Below are 18,193 nucleotides of genomic sequence, written 5' to 3' on the forward strand. Positions count from 1 at the left end.
ATCCCCGCGTCATCCCTTTGGGTATTAGTGAAATGGAGCTGGTCGGTTCTTATCTCGATTGAAAGATTGCCCTTTTTTGATACTAGCGGCTGCTCGGATAGGCCGATAGTCGCCGACCCCAACCACGGATATATCAACAACGCCCTTTTGTCAGTAATCCGCAATTCCATCTCACATAAGTCTTACACGGGGATACATGAGACTAATCTAACCGCCCGCACCAAATCTTTCTTCAATTGATTCCTCTTTCGCTCAACTGCGTGGTGAGAGTGAAGATGCGTGAATCTGCCAGCGGCAGCGTAGCATCTGCCGTGGCCGAAAACGGCACGAATGCACTCAGCGACGAACGAACCCCGTTGCTCAAGTCCACAAGTCAATCTCAGAATCAAGATGCCGAACCACCAAGTGAAGCTCAAGGAGATGGTCCTGATCGAGGCTTACCAGCAGGACAAGAGGAAGAGACAACCGTTGTTGCTGAGGAGGTATCAACTGGCCGGTTGGTTCTCATCTTTGGTACAGCGTGGATTGGAGTCTTTCTGGGCGCCATCGACTCTACTATTATTGCGACACTCTCTGGACCAATTTCGAGCGAGTTTCAATCCCTCAGCTTGTTGTCATGGCTTGCAACTGCCTACCTCATCTCCAATGCCGCATGCCAACCTATTTCGGGGCGGTTGACAGATATCTTTGGCCGAGGACCGGGCCTCGTATTCAGCAATATATTCTTCGCAGCCGGTAATCTCATCTGTGGTCTGGCTCGTGATCAGACTACCATGATAATAGGACGTGTTGTCGCAGGTATTGGAGGTGGTGGATTGATGAGCATCTCGACCTTCCTGGGCTCAGACCTGGTCCCTCTACGTAAGAGAGGCATTATCCAGGGCTTAGGTAACATCTGCTATGGATCTGGTGCAATGCTAGGTGGTGTGTTTGGCGGCTTGATTAATGATCACACATCCCAGGGCTGGAGACTTGCCTTCTTGATCCAAGTACCTCCAGTACTCGTCTCTGCTGTAGCAGTTCATTTCTTGGTCAGGGTTCCACCTAAGCAGTCGGATAAGTCGTTCCTTGCACGCATCGACTTTATGGGGGCATTCCTGACATCTTCTTTCTTGGTCTTCCTGCTTTTGGGCCTTAACTCAGGTGGAAATCTTGTGCCGTGGACTCACCCTCTCCCGCTGACCACGATACCCCTTGCTTTCATCACATTTGGCTTATTCTTGTTCTGGGAGAGTAAAGCCCGCCAGCCAATCATACCAGTGAAGCTTCTTCTTGATCGGACTGTCTTGAACGCCTGCCTCTGCAACCTTGCCTGTACGATGGCGGTAATGGGGGCGCTCTTCTATGTTCCTCTATACCTGCAGGTTCTTGGCAGTAGTGCCACACAGTCTGGCATCCAGATTCTCCCATCACCGATAGGTATCTCAGTGGGATCTCTCCTCTCGGGCTTCATCATGAAGAGAACTGGTAAATACACCAAACTAGGTGTAGTGGGCTTGCTTTTCCTTATTGCCGGAGTTGTGGTTCTTACAATCCAGAACGAGCATAGTCCCAAGTGGCTGATGGGAGTTTCTTTCTTCTTGATCGGTTCTGGATATGGTGCAACCCTCACAACGACGTTGTTGGCATGCATTGCTGCTGTTGACCACTCCCAGCAGGCTGTCATCACCTCTGCAACCTGTGAGTTGATTAGACGTATTTTACTGAGTTCGCATTGCTAATAAGCTTTAGATCTGGCACGCAGCCTCGGTAGTACTGTAGGAGTTACCATTGGCTCAGCTGTGTACCAAAACATCCTTAAAGCTAGACTTTGGGACAGATTCGGTGCCGAGCCTGGGGCTGCAGATGAGATTCGCCGCATCAGAGATGACTTGGATGAGATCAAGCATCTTCCTGAAGGATGGTATGATGGCGTCATCAGCTCTTTTGTAGAGGCCTTCAGGGGAGTGTGGCTTACACTGCTGGCCTTTGCTGTCATTGGGCTACTGTGCATCTCGCTCATGAGGCAGCACACCCTTCATTCGACTCTTGAGAGGCGGTGATTGCTTTTTTGAAGCGGAGTCAGAAATGAGGACCATATCGTGATGGGTTTGAAAGAGTTGGAAGAAAAAGAAATTGAAAATGCTGGAAGGATAGATTAACGCAGCGGTTAAAGATCCTTCCTAGGTATACCTGTAGAAGATCACGGATATTTGTGGATAATGCGACAAAAGTTGAGGGTATTGATAGTGCTGGATCAAGGTTTCAGCCAGTGCTCGAATGGGATCGGTGCTGGTGATGAGTCATCTACAATTTCCATTTAAATTAGACGCCTTTTGAAAAATGGCTTTCTTAGAGTCTCAGAATATATCGATATCTCTGCATTCTTCGTCTTCGGATTTCAAGAACCATCAACACTGACCTTTTATCTTCTAGCTCGACCTTGAACTCTGAATAGCTCCGTAGATGAAATATCACTACATAGTTTACACCTCATCAGCCCCATGACATCTAGCTCGATTCATAAGCCACGGCTGGTCACTCTGGCCGAGTCCAGCGATGACAAAGTTATAGGTAGCTCTAGCAAAAATGTCTCAGTTGACTCTACGAAACTCACTTCAGAGCTTACGCCGAGAGATAAAAGCAGTCGAAGAAGCCATACTTATGTTTCTCTGCATTTCCCCTCCTGTCTAGAGTAACCTGAGACTTGATGCAGATGTCATACAGCTTGCCATTATTTTAGTGTTTTGGCCTTTATTGCAGGCTTTTTCAATGTTGAGTAAAGACTGGTTCTAATTATCCGACCGACATTGCTGAGCACATACCGAAGCACTTTCTCTGTTGAGGACTCACCTAAAAAGGCCACTGGCTGTCACTAATCTGAAAGTCAATGAATAATGTTTGGTTCAGCTCAAGATTGGGGAACTAATGATATCTGGGTTTCCCTGAGGTACCATTATGAATGCTCATAAAATCGACACAAAGCAATGCAGATATAGACCTTTGGTAAGAAAGGTCGGAAGCCAGCTTGAGGTCGGTCTAGATTCGTGATTGGAGCTTATACGGGCAGAGCCAAGAGTCTTGACAAGGGCGTAGGCATAGATCTCAACCGCTCAAGTTGTTAACGATACACCCTTTTCCGGATACGATATAACCTCACTCTCAGCACAGTATCCTATTGATAGTATCGTGGTGTTCATTTTATAGGCTAATAAACTCCGCTATAACGGGTATGGTCTGGTCATGTCTTCATAAGAATATGTGTAGGCTTGCTTCTCATGAGTTGCAGATGGAAACTCGTGAAGACAACTACGCCCCTGAAACCTTGGATCATACACCAAGGTAGTGTAAAGTCCCCCTTTGGAGCGTTGTGTTACACAAGTTGAGCTTGGCAAGCCAGAAAACAACCGTTTTGAGACACTAATTAACTTTGTCACTTTTGGGGACCATTCCTTCTGGCCAAGCTTTGTATGATATGACCTAAATGATGACCAACCCTATTGGACGACAGGGAATCTTAAGCTTGGAGTATATCATGCAAGAGTAATATTTTTATCATAACATGCTGTTCAAGAGATGTCGCATTCCTGGAGTTGTGCAACTCGAGGGTCATATGGTAGTATCTTAAACGGACTGGGTATTAGCTTCGGAGTTATTCACAACAAAGACTACGGTCAAAGCTCCTAAGCTTGCGGACATTTCAACCGGAGATAACTCAGGCCAAGAGCTATAGAGCGCCTGGCCACGAGATATCCAGAGACGGCGGCCGACGGACTTGTTGGAGCGCTGAATGGTCGCCCGACTAGCTATTAGTTTCCGTCGACTACGGGAATATATATCGTAAGATGGCTTGAGCACTGTCCATAGCTAAAGACCCATAGACATATAATTTGCTGCAAAAGCTATGTTAATATCTGCTGTAGAATTATGTCGTCCTCGATACGGCGTCGAACTGAGAGTCTAGATCTAGTCACTGTCTCAGAGATGGATGTCTGGAGCGCCACGTCTGCCGCTTTCACCAAAAAGCCACCTCGCTTGATGGTAAAGTTTATTCGAGTGTAAGAGGTGTCGTTAAGAAATGCTACTGAAAGGCTGTTTGGAGGATGATGGTGGCCAGATTCGGAAAGAGATTCGTGGGCTAGACTCTGGCGTGAAGTGAAGTGAAGTGAAGTGAAGTGAAGTGAAGTGAAGTTAGGTCAAGTCAAGTGAAGCACGGACAACGATGGTACAACGTCTGCTATTTCCTCAAGCGTTATTTCTGTAGGGCAGAGTAGCGAGAAGGCATAGTATTAGAGTGAGGCGTTGTCTAGACTGTACTGTTTGTTAGTCCCTTGAATGAAGATCAACTATTGTCTGTCTATCGTCTTTTTATATCCAATGTTGATCAAAACATCATGTTTCGCCTCTGATCTACTACCAAGTCATGATTTGTTCAGGATGTCCCAATCCGTCAGACAAACCCTCTGCTTTTGGGAGGTTGCCAAGATTCTTGTGTGCTCTGTCTCTGCTAAAGAACCGTTGAGTCAACTCTAAGCTTCGTGTAATGCTTCAGTGCTAGTTCCAGGAGCTATGGCCATTCAGCAACAGGTTCAGTGAGTGCATTGTTTTAGCTTCCGAGTGGGAATCTTGACAGGCGCTACACTTGACGGAAATAGCAAGATGGTGGGATCACTAAAGAATGCTACTGTGTTATCTTGACCGATCTACGGCCCGTTACGGGAGCCAAGATAGTCTAGTCCCCAGTGATCGCCCGGAGTTGTCACCGGGAGATTCTGCCCAGGAGCACTTCATCCGGGCAGAAATGACGCTTTGTAAGCTCTGTGGGTAGTTATAGCTTCACCTGATACGCCCAGACATCCTCCTGTTATGTAACAAACTCCCCGAAACAGAGTTTTGGCGCCTTGTCTCAGATCTCGTAGATCATGATGGAGATTTTGGCTCACTGTGTACCTACTTATGGATCTTGTCCTCACCCAAGCGGCCGACCCTGATCTCTGAGGCTGAAGGGTCTCGATGTGATGGGTCACATTCACGTTCACATTCACAAAATTGTGATGCTGTTGGTTGAACCGGATCTGGGCTATGAGATTGAGTTACCATGATGCAGGGGGAAATCTGCAAGGAACCAACAGCGGGCGCTCTCCAGGCCCTGAATAGATATTTACCGTAGATCCTGTCTCACACGCATGCTTCTCTGTCTCGCTCACTCATTGAAGTAAAACGTTTCTCTTTTTCTCATAATGAAGCATCTTTTTATTCTCCTCAGTGCCTTGTGGTCTAGACAGACTGCTGCACAGAGATACACTTACACAACCCGCACCATGACAGAATGCTTCAGTGCGACTCAAACCAGCTTTGGTCAGGCTGAGCCAACACAAGGCGCTGACAAGTACTGGACTGTTGAGATGCCTGAGTGTCAAGATTGTCTCTGCACAGACTGTGCTTACACAAATACATACACCACAACACTCGATGTCTTTTCGCCATCAGGCATCGCCAAGTTCCCTTATCAAGTCAAGGAAGTCTACAGGGGCATGTCAGCTATGCCAGCTGATGCTACACCAACCGCTGTTCCTTACGGCTTCAACTCTGGCGTCGAGACCTGCAGTATCTGCGGTGACGAGCCAGTAACTGCAACCATGACATATCCGCGCGGTGGCTCTCCATATCAAGAGAGTGTACCTACAGCAACACTAGCTGCGCAGTCTGCCTTCGAGCGCCCTTCAACATTGCGAACTCAAGTTGCTGATACAGAAGCTACTGATTCACCTTCAAATGAGAACGATATAAGACCTCTTGAAAACACTGTTCTTGAGCACAAGGCCATTCAATACACTGGCCAGGGACCAGACCTGGCTGACTTTGTCAAGTTCAGCCTTGCAAGCAAATCTGGCCCTGCTGCCAGAGACACCGGGTCAAAGAGACCTGGAAACCCATCTAGGGATATCAACAGCTACGCCAAGATGCGGTTCGACGCAGCTGAAGCAGCTCCATCGAAAGACGTTGATGGTGCAGCAGCTAGTAAACATCCACCAGCCGGCGTTGCTATAGCTGTGCTTGTGCCTATCGCACTTCTGTTATAGAACAGCCAATAAAACAACGAGAAGAGAAGAAAAAATGAGGGAGATTTTCAGGAATGCATTCAGCGCCGGCGTTGCATAACTCATCCATATTCGGAAACGTTTCTTTTATCCATTTAATAATGATTACCACGGTCAACTATGGGAGAACAGGATACCACCAAAGCGTACAAGACGCCATTTGGAGGAAAGTAGAATAGTCAAAATATTAGCTAGATACCCCCAAATAAATCAGAATTAAATATAAACTCGGGATAAACTTGTGATGTTGGAAGAATGCTTAACACAGTTGGTGTGCCTTGGTCAGATGGGATCAAGCACATCGGAGAGAATGTGATATGTTTCTTTCCGATTAGGTTATGACGGACTCCCTGCCCTGAACCCATTCCCACACTGAGCTTGGCGTGAAGGCTTTTGGTAATGTGATGCAGATCTGATAAACTTCAGTGCGAATACGCCATGTACACACGGAGAAAAGCCTCAAAGTCTCACTCCCATTGGGAGACTGGAGACTCTTCTGGGATGGTTACACAGATGTTCAAAAGTCAACCTCGTGCCAGATCCAGAAAACCTTCTTCTGAATGAGTTTGGTGATGTCTATTCTTTGGTGGACTTATCATCCGTTTGTAGGTTAGGTAGTCCAAGACACGAGGGCATTCGAGAGACAAGTTGATGAAAGGTGACGTCAAATATATGAGATTAAGGATACTTGAATCACCAAATTTAACTGGTAAGCTAGACACTCCAGGGATAGCATATGGCTTTGAAGAGACATAGTATACCCAGGGACACCTTTAGCATATCTTCTTCCTCTTTGTTAAGATCAGCAAGTTGGGTCATTTTTTTAATACACTTGAGGCCCATCTCGCTCTCAACAATATGGCGTCAAAGATAAGTCAAGTGACTAACTACGGATCGATCATATGAACTCATGATAGAGGCCTCTTCCTGGGATGCGATGTTTCAGGCATAGCCAAGTTCGAGCGGAAATGCGAGCATACACACTCCTGGCTGAAATCGTATTCGCCAACAACGCCCCCTCCTTGGTATTTTGTAGTCGAGCTTCTTGGGAATGAGGGAGCAAGCGGGTTTCTCGTGGAAGGCCGCAGAATTCTCAAGATCAGGAGGGCACATGAGCAATAAGTGATGCTCATGCTACTGAGCATATAGCAAATGACGCAGACATGTCAACTCTTAAATTTGGTAAAGTGACGTTTCTTCACCGCAGTGGCAGCAGATTTTTGTCATGGAGATTCTGATACTGGTGACGTTTAAGTCATAAAATCTGCTCTTTACTGGCATGGATTCTGTGCCTCATTCTTGTGTATCGGTTTCCTTTGTGAGGCATGCGTCGCTTTTATTGCATGTAGATTGACACACTCTTTTGTGCTCAAGGGTCGGTAGACCACGAACTGGAGGGTCATATCAATAGCAGAGTTGCCACGGTCTTGTTTCCTGTGGCAGAAATACGATACAGGTCCAGTACCACTTGTCTGACGGTAAGGCTACTCTTTTATCTTTAAACATTCCGCGATTGATAATCATATGGCCGAGATGAGCTGAGAGACAGAGAACTTGGGAACAACTTCTGGTATATCACGGAACAGTGGTCTGAACTGCGAGCTTTCTCAAGGAGAACACGAAGTTTCAGGAGTCAACCCTCCATTTGTCCTCTCTAGATGATATATGAGATTCAGTACTGATGCGAGTGCAGAGACAAGGAGAAGGTAACCTTGCATTTCAGATTTGAGGAACAAGTTCTGGAGACGGAGTAATATTACCGCGCGGATCCTCAAGGACTGAAATTTTCCAGTGCTTAATTCGAGCCACTACTCATCAGACCAAGCCAGGGTCCTGTATGAAACATTGCTCGCAATTGTGTGAGATATAAGTATCCGTACAGTTTCTTTTACTGATCTATCCACAAAGAACTATTCCAAAATGGTAGATCGAGATTTTTTATTCTTCATTTTACAGAAATGGCAAAACCGAAGCTATTCCCGTGTCGATACATGCCAGTAGAAAATGATAGGCGGAGGTAATAGACCCTTGTTGATGTGACCGTTTCACAGGCAGATTAGGTTGGACTTGGGCCCCGTTAGGATCCGCTGTGGCTCATGTCGCGTACTGTAATTGCGACATTTTATCAGTGACACGTTGATCAGAGTCAAAATTTGCGTTGTGTCTTATCGTCAAGTCAATTCAATTCATGCCGTATCATGCGAGCCCAATGAGTAAAGAGTCACATTCACTTCGTGTTCAAGATGCATCTGCCGAGCAACCTTATGCAACAACAGCGAAGCATCCGTAGCATCCGGATAAACAACGTCATGAAAGTCAACAAAGCTGCGTAATGATCGTGGCGTCGGTTCATTTTTGGTGTCCTCGTGCAGATCCGATCCATCAGTTGAATTGACAACCGTTAGGTTTCATAGCCGTTAGCAACACCGGCCACTCAAGCCCAAGGTCATCAAACAGAGGGCTTCGGATGGAGATTATATAAAAGTCGAAATGATGATGAAACTGCCGAGGCCTGTCACTTAGCTGAAGCATAAATTTAGATACCGCTATGCAGATTTCGGAATCCAGTGCGTTTAATTGGTGTTGACCTCTGTTCACTGTGGTCCCCTAGATTCTTCTCCAGCGGCGCAGCTGTGGCATTGGATGCCCGGTGATGTGTGTGTGTCCGTAATGCCTTGGCGAGTCCTTGAGGTGGGCATACACTGAATTCCACAAGGCATCTTTGACGGTAACGCAGAACTTGTCGAGTCTTAGGAGTATTGAGCCCCTGGCTTTAGCGCTGACAAGGTCGATGAATTAGTCGATAATCTAGAGGACGACTCAAGTTATTGATTCCGTTAGAGGGAAAATACAAAGCCACACAGCCACATCAGAGGCAGCCCTGTCACTGCAGCGCTGTTGCGTCTAGCAACGCGTGGCCAGCCAGTGGAGGCTTAGGCTTAGGCTCAGGCCTGCCCCGGCCTGGGCGGGCGTCATGCTGGAGGAGGTCCCGCTGGCCAGGGAACCTGAGTAGAAGCTGGAACCTGTTTCGTCAGGGTTCGGTTTCCAAGTAGGCCATTGAACTTAATTCGCACTCCTCCCAAACGTCCACTAGACTAACGACTTGACCCTTTGTCAACACAAAACAACATCGATCCTATACATACATACATCCTCAAATAACGATAACGCTCTTTATTTGTGTTTTTCTGCATTTTCATCTGATAGATACTAGCGAGTTCATCTCTTCAGAGGCATTGACGACGATCCGATTCATCTTGGCTTGAGACGACCTAAGCCATTGCGATTTCAGCTGAAAAGCCAACAAGCAAGACACATACATACTTTCGCAGCCTGATTTTTTGGCTTTATCAACGACCAGATTGCTTCCTCGAATATTCTCCCCATATTTCCTCCTACAAATCTCGAAAGTCTTCACATCAACCTCCAATATGCGGTTTGAAATCGACCCCGACATCGTCCCCAACCTGAAACTGGGCCTTCACTCTTTCCAGATCATCATATCCCTGGTCGCATGGTGTTTGCAGATTGGTGTTTTCAATGCAAAGGATGCAGAGGTCACTGGAAGGAATGGCTGGACATTCGCAGTGGTATGTCAACATTTCAGCGGCTATTTCACAACGTGTATGGGGAGCTAACGATAGCTGCAGTGTTTCCTTTCTGTCCCAGCATGGATCTTCCTCATCATGACTCCCCGATGGGGCCGCACTCGTCGCTTTGCTCAACCACATGCCATGCTTGCCGTTGACGCTGCTTTCACAATCATGTGGCTATCTGCCTTTGCTACTCAGGCTGCCTACAATGCCGCTGGTCAATGCGGAAAGGCATGCGGCATCAGCAAGGGTGTTGTCGGGTGCGGTGTTCTGGTAACGTATGTGCTGCGACTCGATCTCTACTCGATTTTTACTGATCTCCTCTGTAGTCTCCTCTTTGCCGGTTCAACCTTTGTTTCCGCATTTACCCTCAACTACTACAACAACCACAACATCCTGCCAGGTTACGACAATCGCCAGATGGGCAGCGACAACATCGACCCTGACAAGGCTGCTTTCTCCATGGCTCCTCACGGCGATGAGGCTTACGAGCGAGTCGATATGGACGATCACGAACCATCAGGCAGTGCCTACGGCGGAGGCTACAACAACAACAGCTACAACAGTCACTCCCGCTATGGTGATGCTAACCCCTATAGCGCCGACGACGAGGATCCCGATCGTTTCGGCGCCCTCCCCCCTCGAAACAACACCCTCTTCGAAAACGACACTGAGTACCACTCCGGGGGTGCTCCTCCATCAATGCCCGCCAGCTACGCCAACCCAACAGGCGGTCATCCTTATGAGGATGTCCCCGCACAGTTCCCCGCTGGCAACTACGATAGGGGGCACTAGGTAGCAACAGCGTGATAAATGAAAGAAAGGATATATCGGTCTCTTTTTTATGCAACGGTGTTCATTTTGATTGGGTGTGGAATAGCCTGGGATACTGCGTCTGGGATGCGGGGATCACATGTTTTGTACGGTAGATAACGCCTCTGGTCGAGGAGGGGCGTTTAACGGCGTCATGACTTTCGCGGAGACAACTTAGGGAGATGGATGAGGCCTTTGGCTGCGTATAGTCTAACTTAGATGTTGCACCCATGCACTCACATACACATATATATAACGCACTTTGGATTCTCTCATGCTTGTGGTTATTCTATATTTTGGACAGTATAAAAGTTTGGCCGTGTGAAATGAAAAGTATACGGCGTCTTATTTTTTAAGATGCTCGAATCCAACTCCCAACGCCTTCTGTTCTTAAGCCAGTTTTGATGCTCCATACTTCATGATTTAGTGACTCCATCCTATTCACTCCTAAAGCCCTGCTCTTCTTTCGCATATCCCGCTTCTACTCCTTGTTCATCTTGCGGATTCGCTTGGCGATATCAGCTGCGGTCTGTTGCATAGGGTTCAACTTTCGGTCCCTGGCCATGGCCGCTGTATCGTCGCCATACTTGGCTACGAGCTTCTCCAACCATTCCTTCTCCCGGGTACTCTGGTGTCTCTTCTTGGGAAGATCAGGCTGTTTGCTCTGCTCCAAGAGAGTCTTGACAACATCGGTCGCATCATCGTCGTCCTCAATGCCACCCCACTCCTCGGCAGGCTCAGCGTCACTGTCGTTGTCGAGTTCGTTCAGAGGATCGTTAAGCGGGTTGGGCTTGGCCTCGCCGAGAATACGGATAATCTTTCCATCAGCATCGCGCTCGACACGTGCCTCTGATACAATGGCGTTCTCCATGGTGGCGATAGAGAAGGGATCGTTGGGGTATGCGCGGGTTGTGGTTGCGCCAAGCTTCTTCTCTGTTCCACCGGTAGGAGCCTTGAGACGCGCTACGAGACCGAGACGACGATAGTTTTGAGAAAGAGTCTCCTTCTTGTTCCTTTAGGAAGTTAGCTTTGCGCTTTCGTCCGTGGCTCGGAGATTGTCCATACCAGTTCTTTGCAATGGCATCGTTGCCTCGGGGGTTAAGGATCTTCTTGGATCTGTTAAGTTGACGAATGGGCTGGCGGCCTGAGCGGGCCTTCTTCTTTTGGAGTTCGCGACCCATGGTTGATAATGTGAAGTCTTGTGCTGGTTGAGATGTCAATAGTTCAAGACGGTTAAGACGTCCAAAAAATGCCCGCCAAAATTTGATCGCAAAGTCTTATCGATAAGAGGAGTGGGGCGCTAGTCCGAAGTCATCCAACCTGCCAACCTCTTTTTTATATACCTACCTTAACCAATATGAGCCCAAGTAAAGCTCCTCTAACGATAATTCCAATAAATCTTATAAGAAAGCACGTCTCGCCGTGGTCACATCTTGTAATGGAGTCGGTGGTTTCCGAAACTCATCATCTTGCTCACTCAACCTATTGGTCTGGTACACCAAATTCATGCCAAGACACCATGTTATTCATTAATCGTCTTTATCTACCTAATATCCAACTCTCAAGAGTTAAACCTTGAACTTCCGAGGATCCAGCTTATCAATGTCAGCACTCTTTGCCCCTCCGTCAAACACGAACTCGGACATGAGCTTGCCCGTCCCAGGACCGTTCTGAATTCCCCAGCATGTATGTCCTGCAGCAACGAATAACCCAGGCACAGTCGTTCTGCCGATCAAAGGACCACTCTCTTGTCCAAATCGAATATGCCTTGGGAGATAACATGCTTGTTTCGCCTTGATGGGAGCCGCGGCTAAAACGGGACTGAAAGTGCTGATATATGAGATTATGTCGTCACACTGAGCCTCGTCGCATTCGACTTGATCTGCGGTTTCGGGTAACGGGACATTTGTATCTGGTTCACCACAGGCATAGGCCTCATTAAAGGGTCGGGCATAAATCTCTGGATCAACGTTGCCCCTGTGTCTCCTTTTCTGCCCCATCTTAGCACGATGCTCGGGGATAAAATCTGGAGGGAGCTGTATATCTGTAAAGACAGCATACGGGCTAACGTTTGCGTCGAAGACAACGCTATGCGCTCTCAGGCCCTCGATCCTGGCCCGAGGCAAGACTTTGTTCGTCCAAGGACCAGCTGCCACGACTATATCTGTCACGCTGGCAATGGTCTTGGTCTCGCCTGTGGTGCGATCTAGATATTCTATGCTTTCGACACCATTCTTTGTGGAGTTTATCTTGGTTACCTTGGCGTTGGTGTGTATTTGAGCGCCGCCTTGCTGAGCAAGTTCTGCGATTGCTGTTGTGAAATGTAGGGGATGCACTTGAGATGTTTCTGTCTTTCCGGGTGCGCCCATCTCAGACCAGCTGTTAATGATGCTGTGGTCTACCCAGTCGAGATCCTTCGGTAAGATCCCTTCCTCTAGGAGTTCTTTTGCTGCGCCATTCTGCTTCGGCAGTTTCTCCCAGTCTTTTCCATTCTCATTGCCGTTTGCGCTTCCATTTCCGTTGGCTTGGAGTGATTTGATCTTGTCGCGCGTCACGACAGCATCAAAGCTTCCGCAACCGAGTTGGCGATAACCCCATCTCTGAGGCCCGTTATGCTCAGCAGCCAGCTCTGCATGCAAGCGATATGAGAGTGGAACTAGACATTCTGGATAAGCCCAGAGGGCGAGAAGACCGCCAGCTTTGCCTGATGCGCCTTGTGCGACAGTAGGAGCAGCTTCAAGAAGAGTAATAGTATGTAAGGCTGGGTTGAATTTCGAATGGCGTGTTAGATAGTAGGCCGTGGTTGAGCCAATGATGCCGCCTCCTGATATTTTTATCAGCCTTGTGGTCCGATGTATGAGATGAGGTTATTGAGATATGACGAGGATGATAGAGAGCCCTGTAAGTGGCGAGGCGACTTACCAACGACGACGATGTTTCTCTTTGCGTCCATATCCAACAGAACACGACTAAACCGACTTGAAATGAGCAAAACTGAGTTGGGAAGCAAGACTCAAGCTGTAATCTAGGTACTTGTCATGAGCATGATCAACGTTTGGCGTCCGATCAGATGTGAATCGGAAAGAGTTGGGGTCCAGTACCTTAGTGACGTACAAGCCGCGCCACCACCTGCACCGCCACATACATGCGCACTGGATACGGCTTATCGATAAGAGATAAAGCGGCCGCTCCTCTGAGAATCCATGAATGTGATTAGCGGGGCAGCTCCGAAATCCGAACCGGAGCTATTACCGAGCCGGGGAGTAGCTATGAAATAAATCGGCAGAGTATTGCACCGACATCAATTGATTCCAAATAGAAGAAGAGTGATTGGCAGAATTATATAAGAAGACCGAGTGTGTAGAAAGAGGCTCTGATATTAAGTTATACAGCTGAAGCTATGTTTGTAGTGCATGTCTTGTTCTGATTAGCGAGTGATAGTCCTCACTCAGCTGGGCACTTTAACCGCTTTTGACCAGATATATCCTTCTATTATGCTTCAGCTCACATAAACATGAAACATATAAAACAACTCATGAGTGAACGTCAGGAACAATTCCAAATAACGCCTAATATCTATCTGAACCCTCGGTACCGGCGGAATTGGGGACCCCGAACACTCCACCCCGAATACGTCACCAAACCAAAAATGGAGTCCAGTGCCGAGGCTTGTAGAAGTGTAGAAGCAGTCACCATGCAATCAATTACTGTTATTGTGTAACTCGGATTGTTTCTTCAGGTTTATTCCCTGCTGCTCTACTACCAATTCTACTGCAGCTGTACCTGTACCTGTACCTGTATCGGCACCTACTAATCTAATGTCCCTGTGGCGTGCTACTGCTCCTCGTTGGTTGACATTACGGCCATCATCAAGTTCCAGTTCCCACTGGCTTAATAAATACTACACCACCACCGCTACGACTTCTTTTCGTTCCCCGCCATCCTCACCTTTCAACACAAAACACAAACACAGCAGTCCTCACCAGAGAAATATCACTCATAACCATTCCCGTCAACTGAGTACAACTTCAGAGATGGCTTCTGCTACTAGCTTTTATGACTTTAAGCCTCTTGACAGTATGTGTCTCCCCCCTCATCTCATACCCCGCCTTAACCACACCACTTTCATGATAGCCTTCTCATGACTCTCAACTAACATATCTCAGAGCGCGGTCAAGAGGTTCCCCTCGGCGACTACAAGGGCAAGGTCGTCCTCATTGTCAACACAGCCTCCAAGTGCGGCTTCACTCCCCAGTATGCTGGTCTCGAGAAGCTCTGGACCAAGCTCAAGGAGCAGTACCCCGAGGACTTTGTCATTCTCGGCTTCCCCTGCAACCAGTTCGGTGGCCAAGAGCCCGGCACCGACGACGACATCCAGGAGTTCTGCCAGCTCAACTACGGCGTGACATTCCCCATCATGCAGAAGACCGAGGTCAACGGCGACAACACCAACCCTCTTTGGGCCTGGCTCAAGGACCAGCAGTCGGGTCTGTTGGGCCTCAAGCGCATCAAGTGGAACTTTGAGAAGTTCCTTGTTGGACGTGATGGAAAGGTCAAGGGACGCTGGGCTAGCACCACCAAGCCCGAGTCTCTGGAGGAGCCTATCCTTAAGGCTCTTGCTGAGAAGACTGAGGCTTAATTTGAGATGAGTGAACGGCAAAAAGTGTCGCTGCTGAACCCCTTCAATCTAAAATGAGATACCCTGTTGAGGCCAGACAGCGACACGAGGATTATGAAGTTTTTAATGAGGGCTTTTAGGCCCATGCGTACTGCTACATAAACTAATACAAGGATTTAACCAAGGTTAAACTGTTCTGCCTGTAACATCTGATAATCATGAAGCTTTGTGGCTTGGCGTCATTCATCCCAGTGGCATAATTTCGGCGTACCAATTAGTAACCCAATAAGCAGATAAATTGTTTTGATATGTACTTCCGAAGCATATTGACTAACTAGTGCAACAACTTTTATGTGATACCATAGTATCTTTTCTCATCTCACAACCCTCGTGGCTCACTTACACCCAACTGGCACCCAATCTGATTCCTCCAACCACTCATCTTACACGTTTTCATAGTAATACCTAGTTCCGGGGTCGTACTCGAGCCAGACCTCCGCTTCCATGGTATCAACCCGGGCGACAACTTGTTGCCAAAGGTAAATCTCAAAAGCTCCTGGCATGATCGCAGGAACAGTGACAGCGCATCTAAAGGTTCCCTCGCCCTCAGGACTTAGAATCATGACGAGATTACGCCCAGGCAGACGATAGAATCCTGGAGTGTCATCAGACGGATTCCAGCTAACCACCATTCCTGGTCGAAGACGCTCTTTGAAAGGGACGTCTGCCATCTCGGGACTCGGGTCTTGGCTTGAAAGTCCCTGTTTTCCAGCTTCTTCTTTCTCCGGCTTGGCGTCTTTCTGTGTCGCCTTTGGCTTGTTGTTAGCGACTCGCTGTGAATCGATGTGAAGACGCCAGAATTTGGCTTGGAAGGCGGTCGCTTGTTCGAGCGTGACGCCGGGGGTCTTGAGGCAGCGTGTGATGAACTCTGGAACCGGGAGTCGAAGAAGTTGGATACCCGTCTCTTTGGATGCGAGAGCCGTAGGGGAGACGGGTGGAGTGCCAGACTGGAGATATATGATGTTAGCAAGTTGTTGTTATTGACAGCAAGCTAGGACTCTATGACTTACGTTCTTGAGAATCCAGTCGTGGAGAAGATCCTGGGGCCAGGTGCTCGGCTTTGAAGCATCATATTTCGGCACGGCAGCTTTAGGAACGGTGATCCTGAGCATTTCTCCGTATTTCAGCGTATTCTTGGTAGCGCCAACGTCAAGGAAGCTTGGGTTGACGCAGGCTACGACGACGGTTTTGCAGCTGCGCTCAGCAGCAGGATCAAAAACATGTTTCAGAACTTTAGTCAGAGCACTCTGCCGAAACGGCACGTAGACCTTCTTGCCAGTGGCGAGACCTGCAGCGTCGACACTGGCCCTCCCACGGATGCAGTCCTTGAGCACTGAAAGGCTAGCATTGATCTCTCGAGATTCTTTGATCCGCTGGGCTGAATGCTCGGTGACATCTCTTGCGGCCTCTGAACCGGCAAGGTCAATCAGATAGAGAAGCCCATCGTCAGATTGGGGAAGCTCGGGGTTCTCGAGGCGAATCTTGCAGATAGCATGCGAGCGAGACGAAGAATCGTTCTTCTGTGTAGAGGCAGTCCTTCGGAAAGATGCCGCATTGTTGATGTGCTTGATCAAGGTATCCGCATCTGTAACGTGGTACTCTGAGGCTCCAGCGAGATGAGTCGACCCGAAAGAGTCCTCCAGGATAGAGATGGGTTTGCGAGCGTTGAGGAGATCAGAGGCTGAGTTACCTGCAAGTTCGATGATGGAGATGAAGATGTTGCGGGCGCCTTGGATATCACTCGAGAAGAGTGTTTCGGCAATGAGGCGCTCGAGACCGCTGATAGTGTATGTTTTGCCTGAGCCTGTCTGGCCATAGGCGAACATGGTGCTGACACCGCCGCCCCATGCCCAGGGGACAAGAGGCTTGACGAGCTCTTCGTAGATGCCTTCGGTTGTGTCTTCCGAGTTGAAGACCCTATCCACGCGATAGTTTGTAGACTTTCATCTATCTATTAGTAGCCCTTCTCTAGCTTTGGACGAGATATCTTGTACTCACCACCAAAGGAGGAGGGCCCCTGACTGGTCTCCGCAGTTCGTGTAAGTCAATCACGCCAGGTGCGTTGTTTCGAGGAAAGGCGCCGATCAACTGTCCTCCTTCTTTCTCGTCATCGAGCATCGGTCGAAGGCGAGTAGCAATAGTGATGTCAGGGTTGGACTCTTCATTGCTGGCCTTGGACTTGATAGGCGCTGGTTTGAAGCGATTCACCAGCTCCTGATAGCGTTGAGTATGATCAAGAAAGAATTGATCCATGGTTGCAATGAGACTCGTGAGATTGATGTGTATTAGGAACTTTGAGCTTTTTTGTTCTTGACTGAAATCAATCTCTCTGTTGAGATACTCTCCTGATATATCTCTTCAAGAATGATGGTGCCTAAACGATGTGAACTGCAAGTACTGCTGTGGCGCTCTGACCCAGCAACCCCTTATTACACGTGACAGGGTTTCTCTATGTAGATGTCGTTGAATATTGATAGTTGTTTTGACTGGACTGAGTTGGCTCAAGGCAGAGAAATTACTGTGGTACACTATTTCGCTGTTGCGGTTGTGGTCTGTGACATTTGATATGCTAAGTTTGAATGCGAATCAAAAGTGGCTTATTGCCGCAAGCACCCGTTACTTCCAACATCAACTCCATTAAAATATAGCCCTGGACACAGAATAGAGCAAGGTTCACTACAAGGTTCTTACTCAATGATCTAGAATATTATTTACAGTATGTATGTACCAATAAATACGGAACCCAAAGGAGTTGAAGTGATCACTGAAACCACGCTACCCTGCATCAATCATATCCTGCACCAAGCCCAGCGATAGATGCCAGGCAGCTGTTTCAGGAACCGAATATATTATATGACAATTTAAGTATCATCAAGCTAGTTCTTCCAATAATTAGTTAGATTTGCTTTCTCTGCTGCCTGTTTATCCCTGTTTTGCGAAAGAGTATGTTTGTTGATCCATGATAGAGTGGAATCCGAATAGGCAACAGTTTAAGAACGGCACTAATACTTTAAACTACATTATACAAT

At 47.9% G+C, this 18,193-nt stretch overlaps 7 protein-coding genes across 7 annotated transcripts; 4 read left to right on the top strand and 3 right to left on the bottom strand.

Annotated features, from left to right (window-relative positions):
* Positions 1-275: 275 nt before the first annotated feature.
* Positions 276-2,042, top strand: FPRO_06060 (uncharacterized protein; the record flags this gene model as incomplete). The annotated part of the gene is made up of 2 exons (XM_031229069.1): positions 276-1,680; positions 1,732-2,042. The coding sequence occupies 2 exons, from the start codon at positions 276-278 to the stop codon at positions 2,040-2,042; spliced, it is 1,716 nt and encodes a 571-aa protein (XP_031079342.1).
* Positions 2,043-5,300: 3,258 nt separating this feature from the next.
* Positions 5,301-6,062, top strand: FPRO_06059 (uncharacterized protein; the record flags this gene model as incomplete). The annotated part of the gene is made up of 1 exon (XM_031229070.1): positions 5,301-6,062. The coding sequence occupies one exon, from the start codon at positions 5,301-5,303 to the stop codon at positions 6,060-6,062; it is 762 nt and encodes a 253-aa protein (XP_031079343.1).
* Positions 6,063-9,511: 3,449 nt separating this feature from the next.
* On the top strand, positions 9,512-10,468 carry FPRO_06058 (uncharacterized protein; the record flags this gene model as incomplete). Its single annotated transcript, XM_031229071.1, has 3 exons — positions 9,512-9,670; positions 9,731-9,951; positions 10,003-10,468. The coding sequence occupies 3 exons, from the start codon at positions 9,512-9,514 to the stop codon at positions 10,466-10,468; spliced, it is 846 nt and encodes a 281-aa protein (XP_031079344.1).
* A 499-nt stretch (positions 10,469-10,967) lies between these two features.
* Positions 10,968-11,667, bottom strand: FPRO_06057 (related to NOP16 constituent of 66S pre-ribosomal particles; the record flags this gene model as incomplete). The annotated part of the gene is made up of 2 exons (XM_031229072.1): positions 10,968-11,499; positions 11,552-11,667. The coding sequence occupies 2 exons, from the start codon at positions 11,665-11,667 to the stop codon at positions 10,968-10,970; spliced, it is 648 nt and encodes a 215-aa protein (XP_031079345.1).
* A 387-nt stretch (positions 11,668-12,054) lies between these two features.
* On the bottom strand, positions 12,055-13,439 carry FPRO_06056 (uncharacterized protein; the record flags this gene model as incomplete). Its single annotated transcript, XM_031229074.1, has 2 exons — positions 12,055-13,310; positions 13,409-13,439. 2 exons carry the CDS (start codon positions 13,437-13,439, stop codon positions 12,055-12,057), a joined length of 1,287 nt encoding a protein of 428 aa, XP_031079346.1.
* Positions 13,440-14,520: 1,081 nt separating this feature from the next.
* Positions 14,521-15,125, top strand: FPRO_06055 (putative HYR1-glutathione peroxidase; the record flags this gene model as incomplete). Its single annotated transcript, XM_031229075.1, has 2 exons — positions 14,521-14,563; positions 14,653-15,125. 2 exons carry the CDS (start codon positions 14,521-14,523, stop codon positions 15,123-15,125), a joined length of 516 nt encoding a protein of 171 aa, XP_031079347.1.
* Positions 15,126-15,547: 422 nt separating this feature from the next.
* FPRO_06054 (uncharacterized protein) lies at positions 15,548-17,417 on the bottom strand (the record flags this gene model as incomplete). The annotated part of the gene is made up of 3 exons (XM_031229076.1): positions 15,548-16,111; positions 16,175-17,104; positions 17,163-17,417. 3 exons carry the CDS (start codon positions 17,415-17,417, stop codon positions 15,548-15,550), a joined length of 1,749 nt encoding a protein of 582 aa, XP_031079348.1.
* Between the last annotated feature and the right edge of the window lie 776 nt (positions 17,418-18,193).

The sequence above is a fragment of the Fusarium proliferatum genome (assembly GCF_900067095.1).
Source record: "Fusarium proliferatum ET1 genome assembly, contig: FPRO_scaffold003, whole genome shotgun sequence".
NCBI lineage: Eukaryota > Fungi > Ascomycota > Sordariomycetes > Hypocreales > Nectriaceae > Fusarium > Fusarium proliferatum.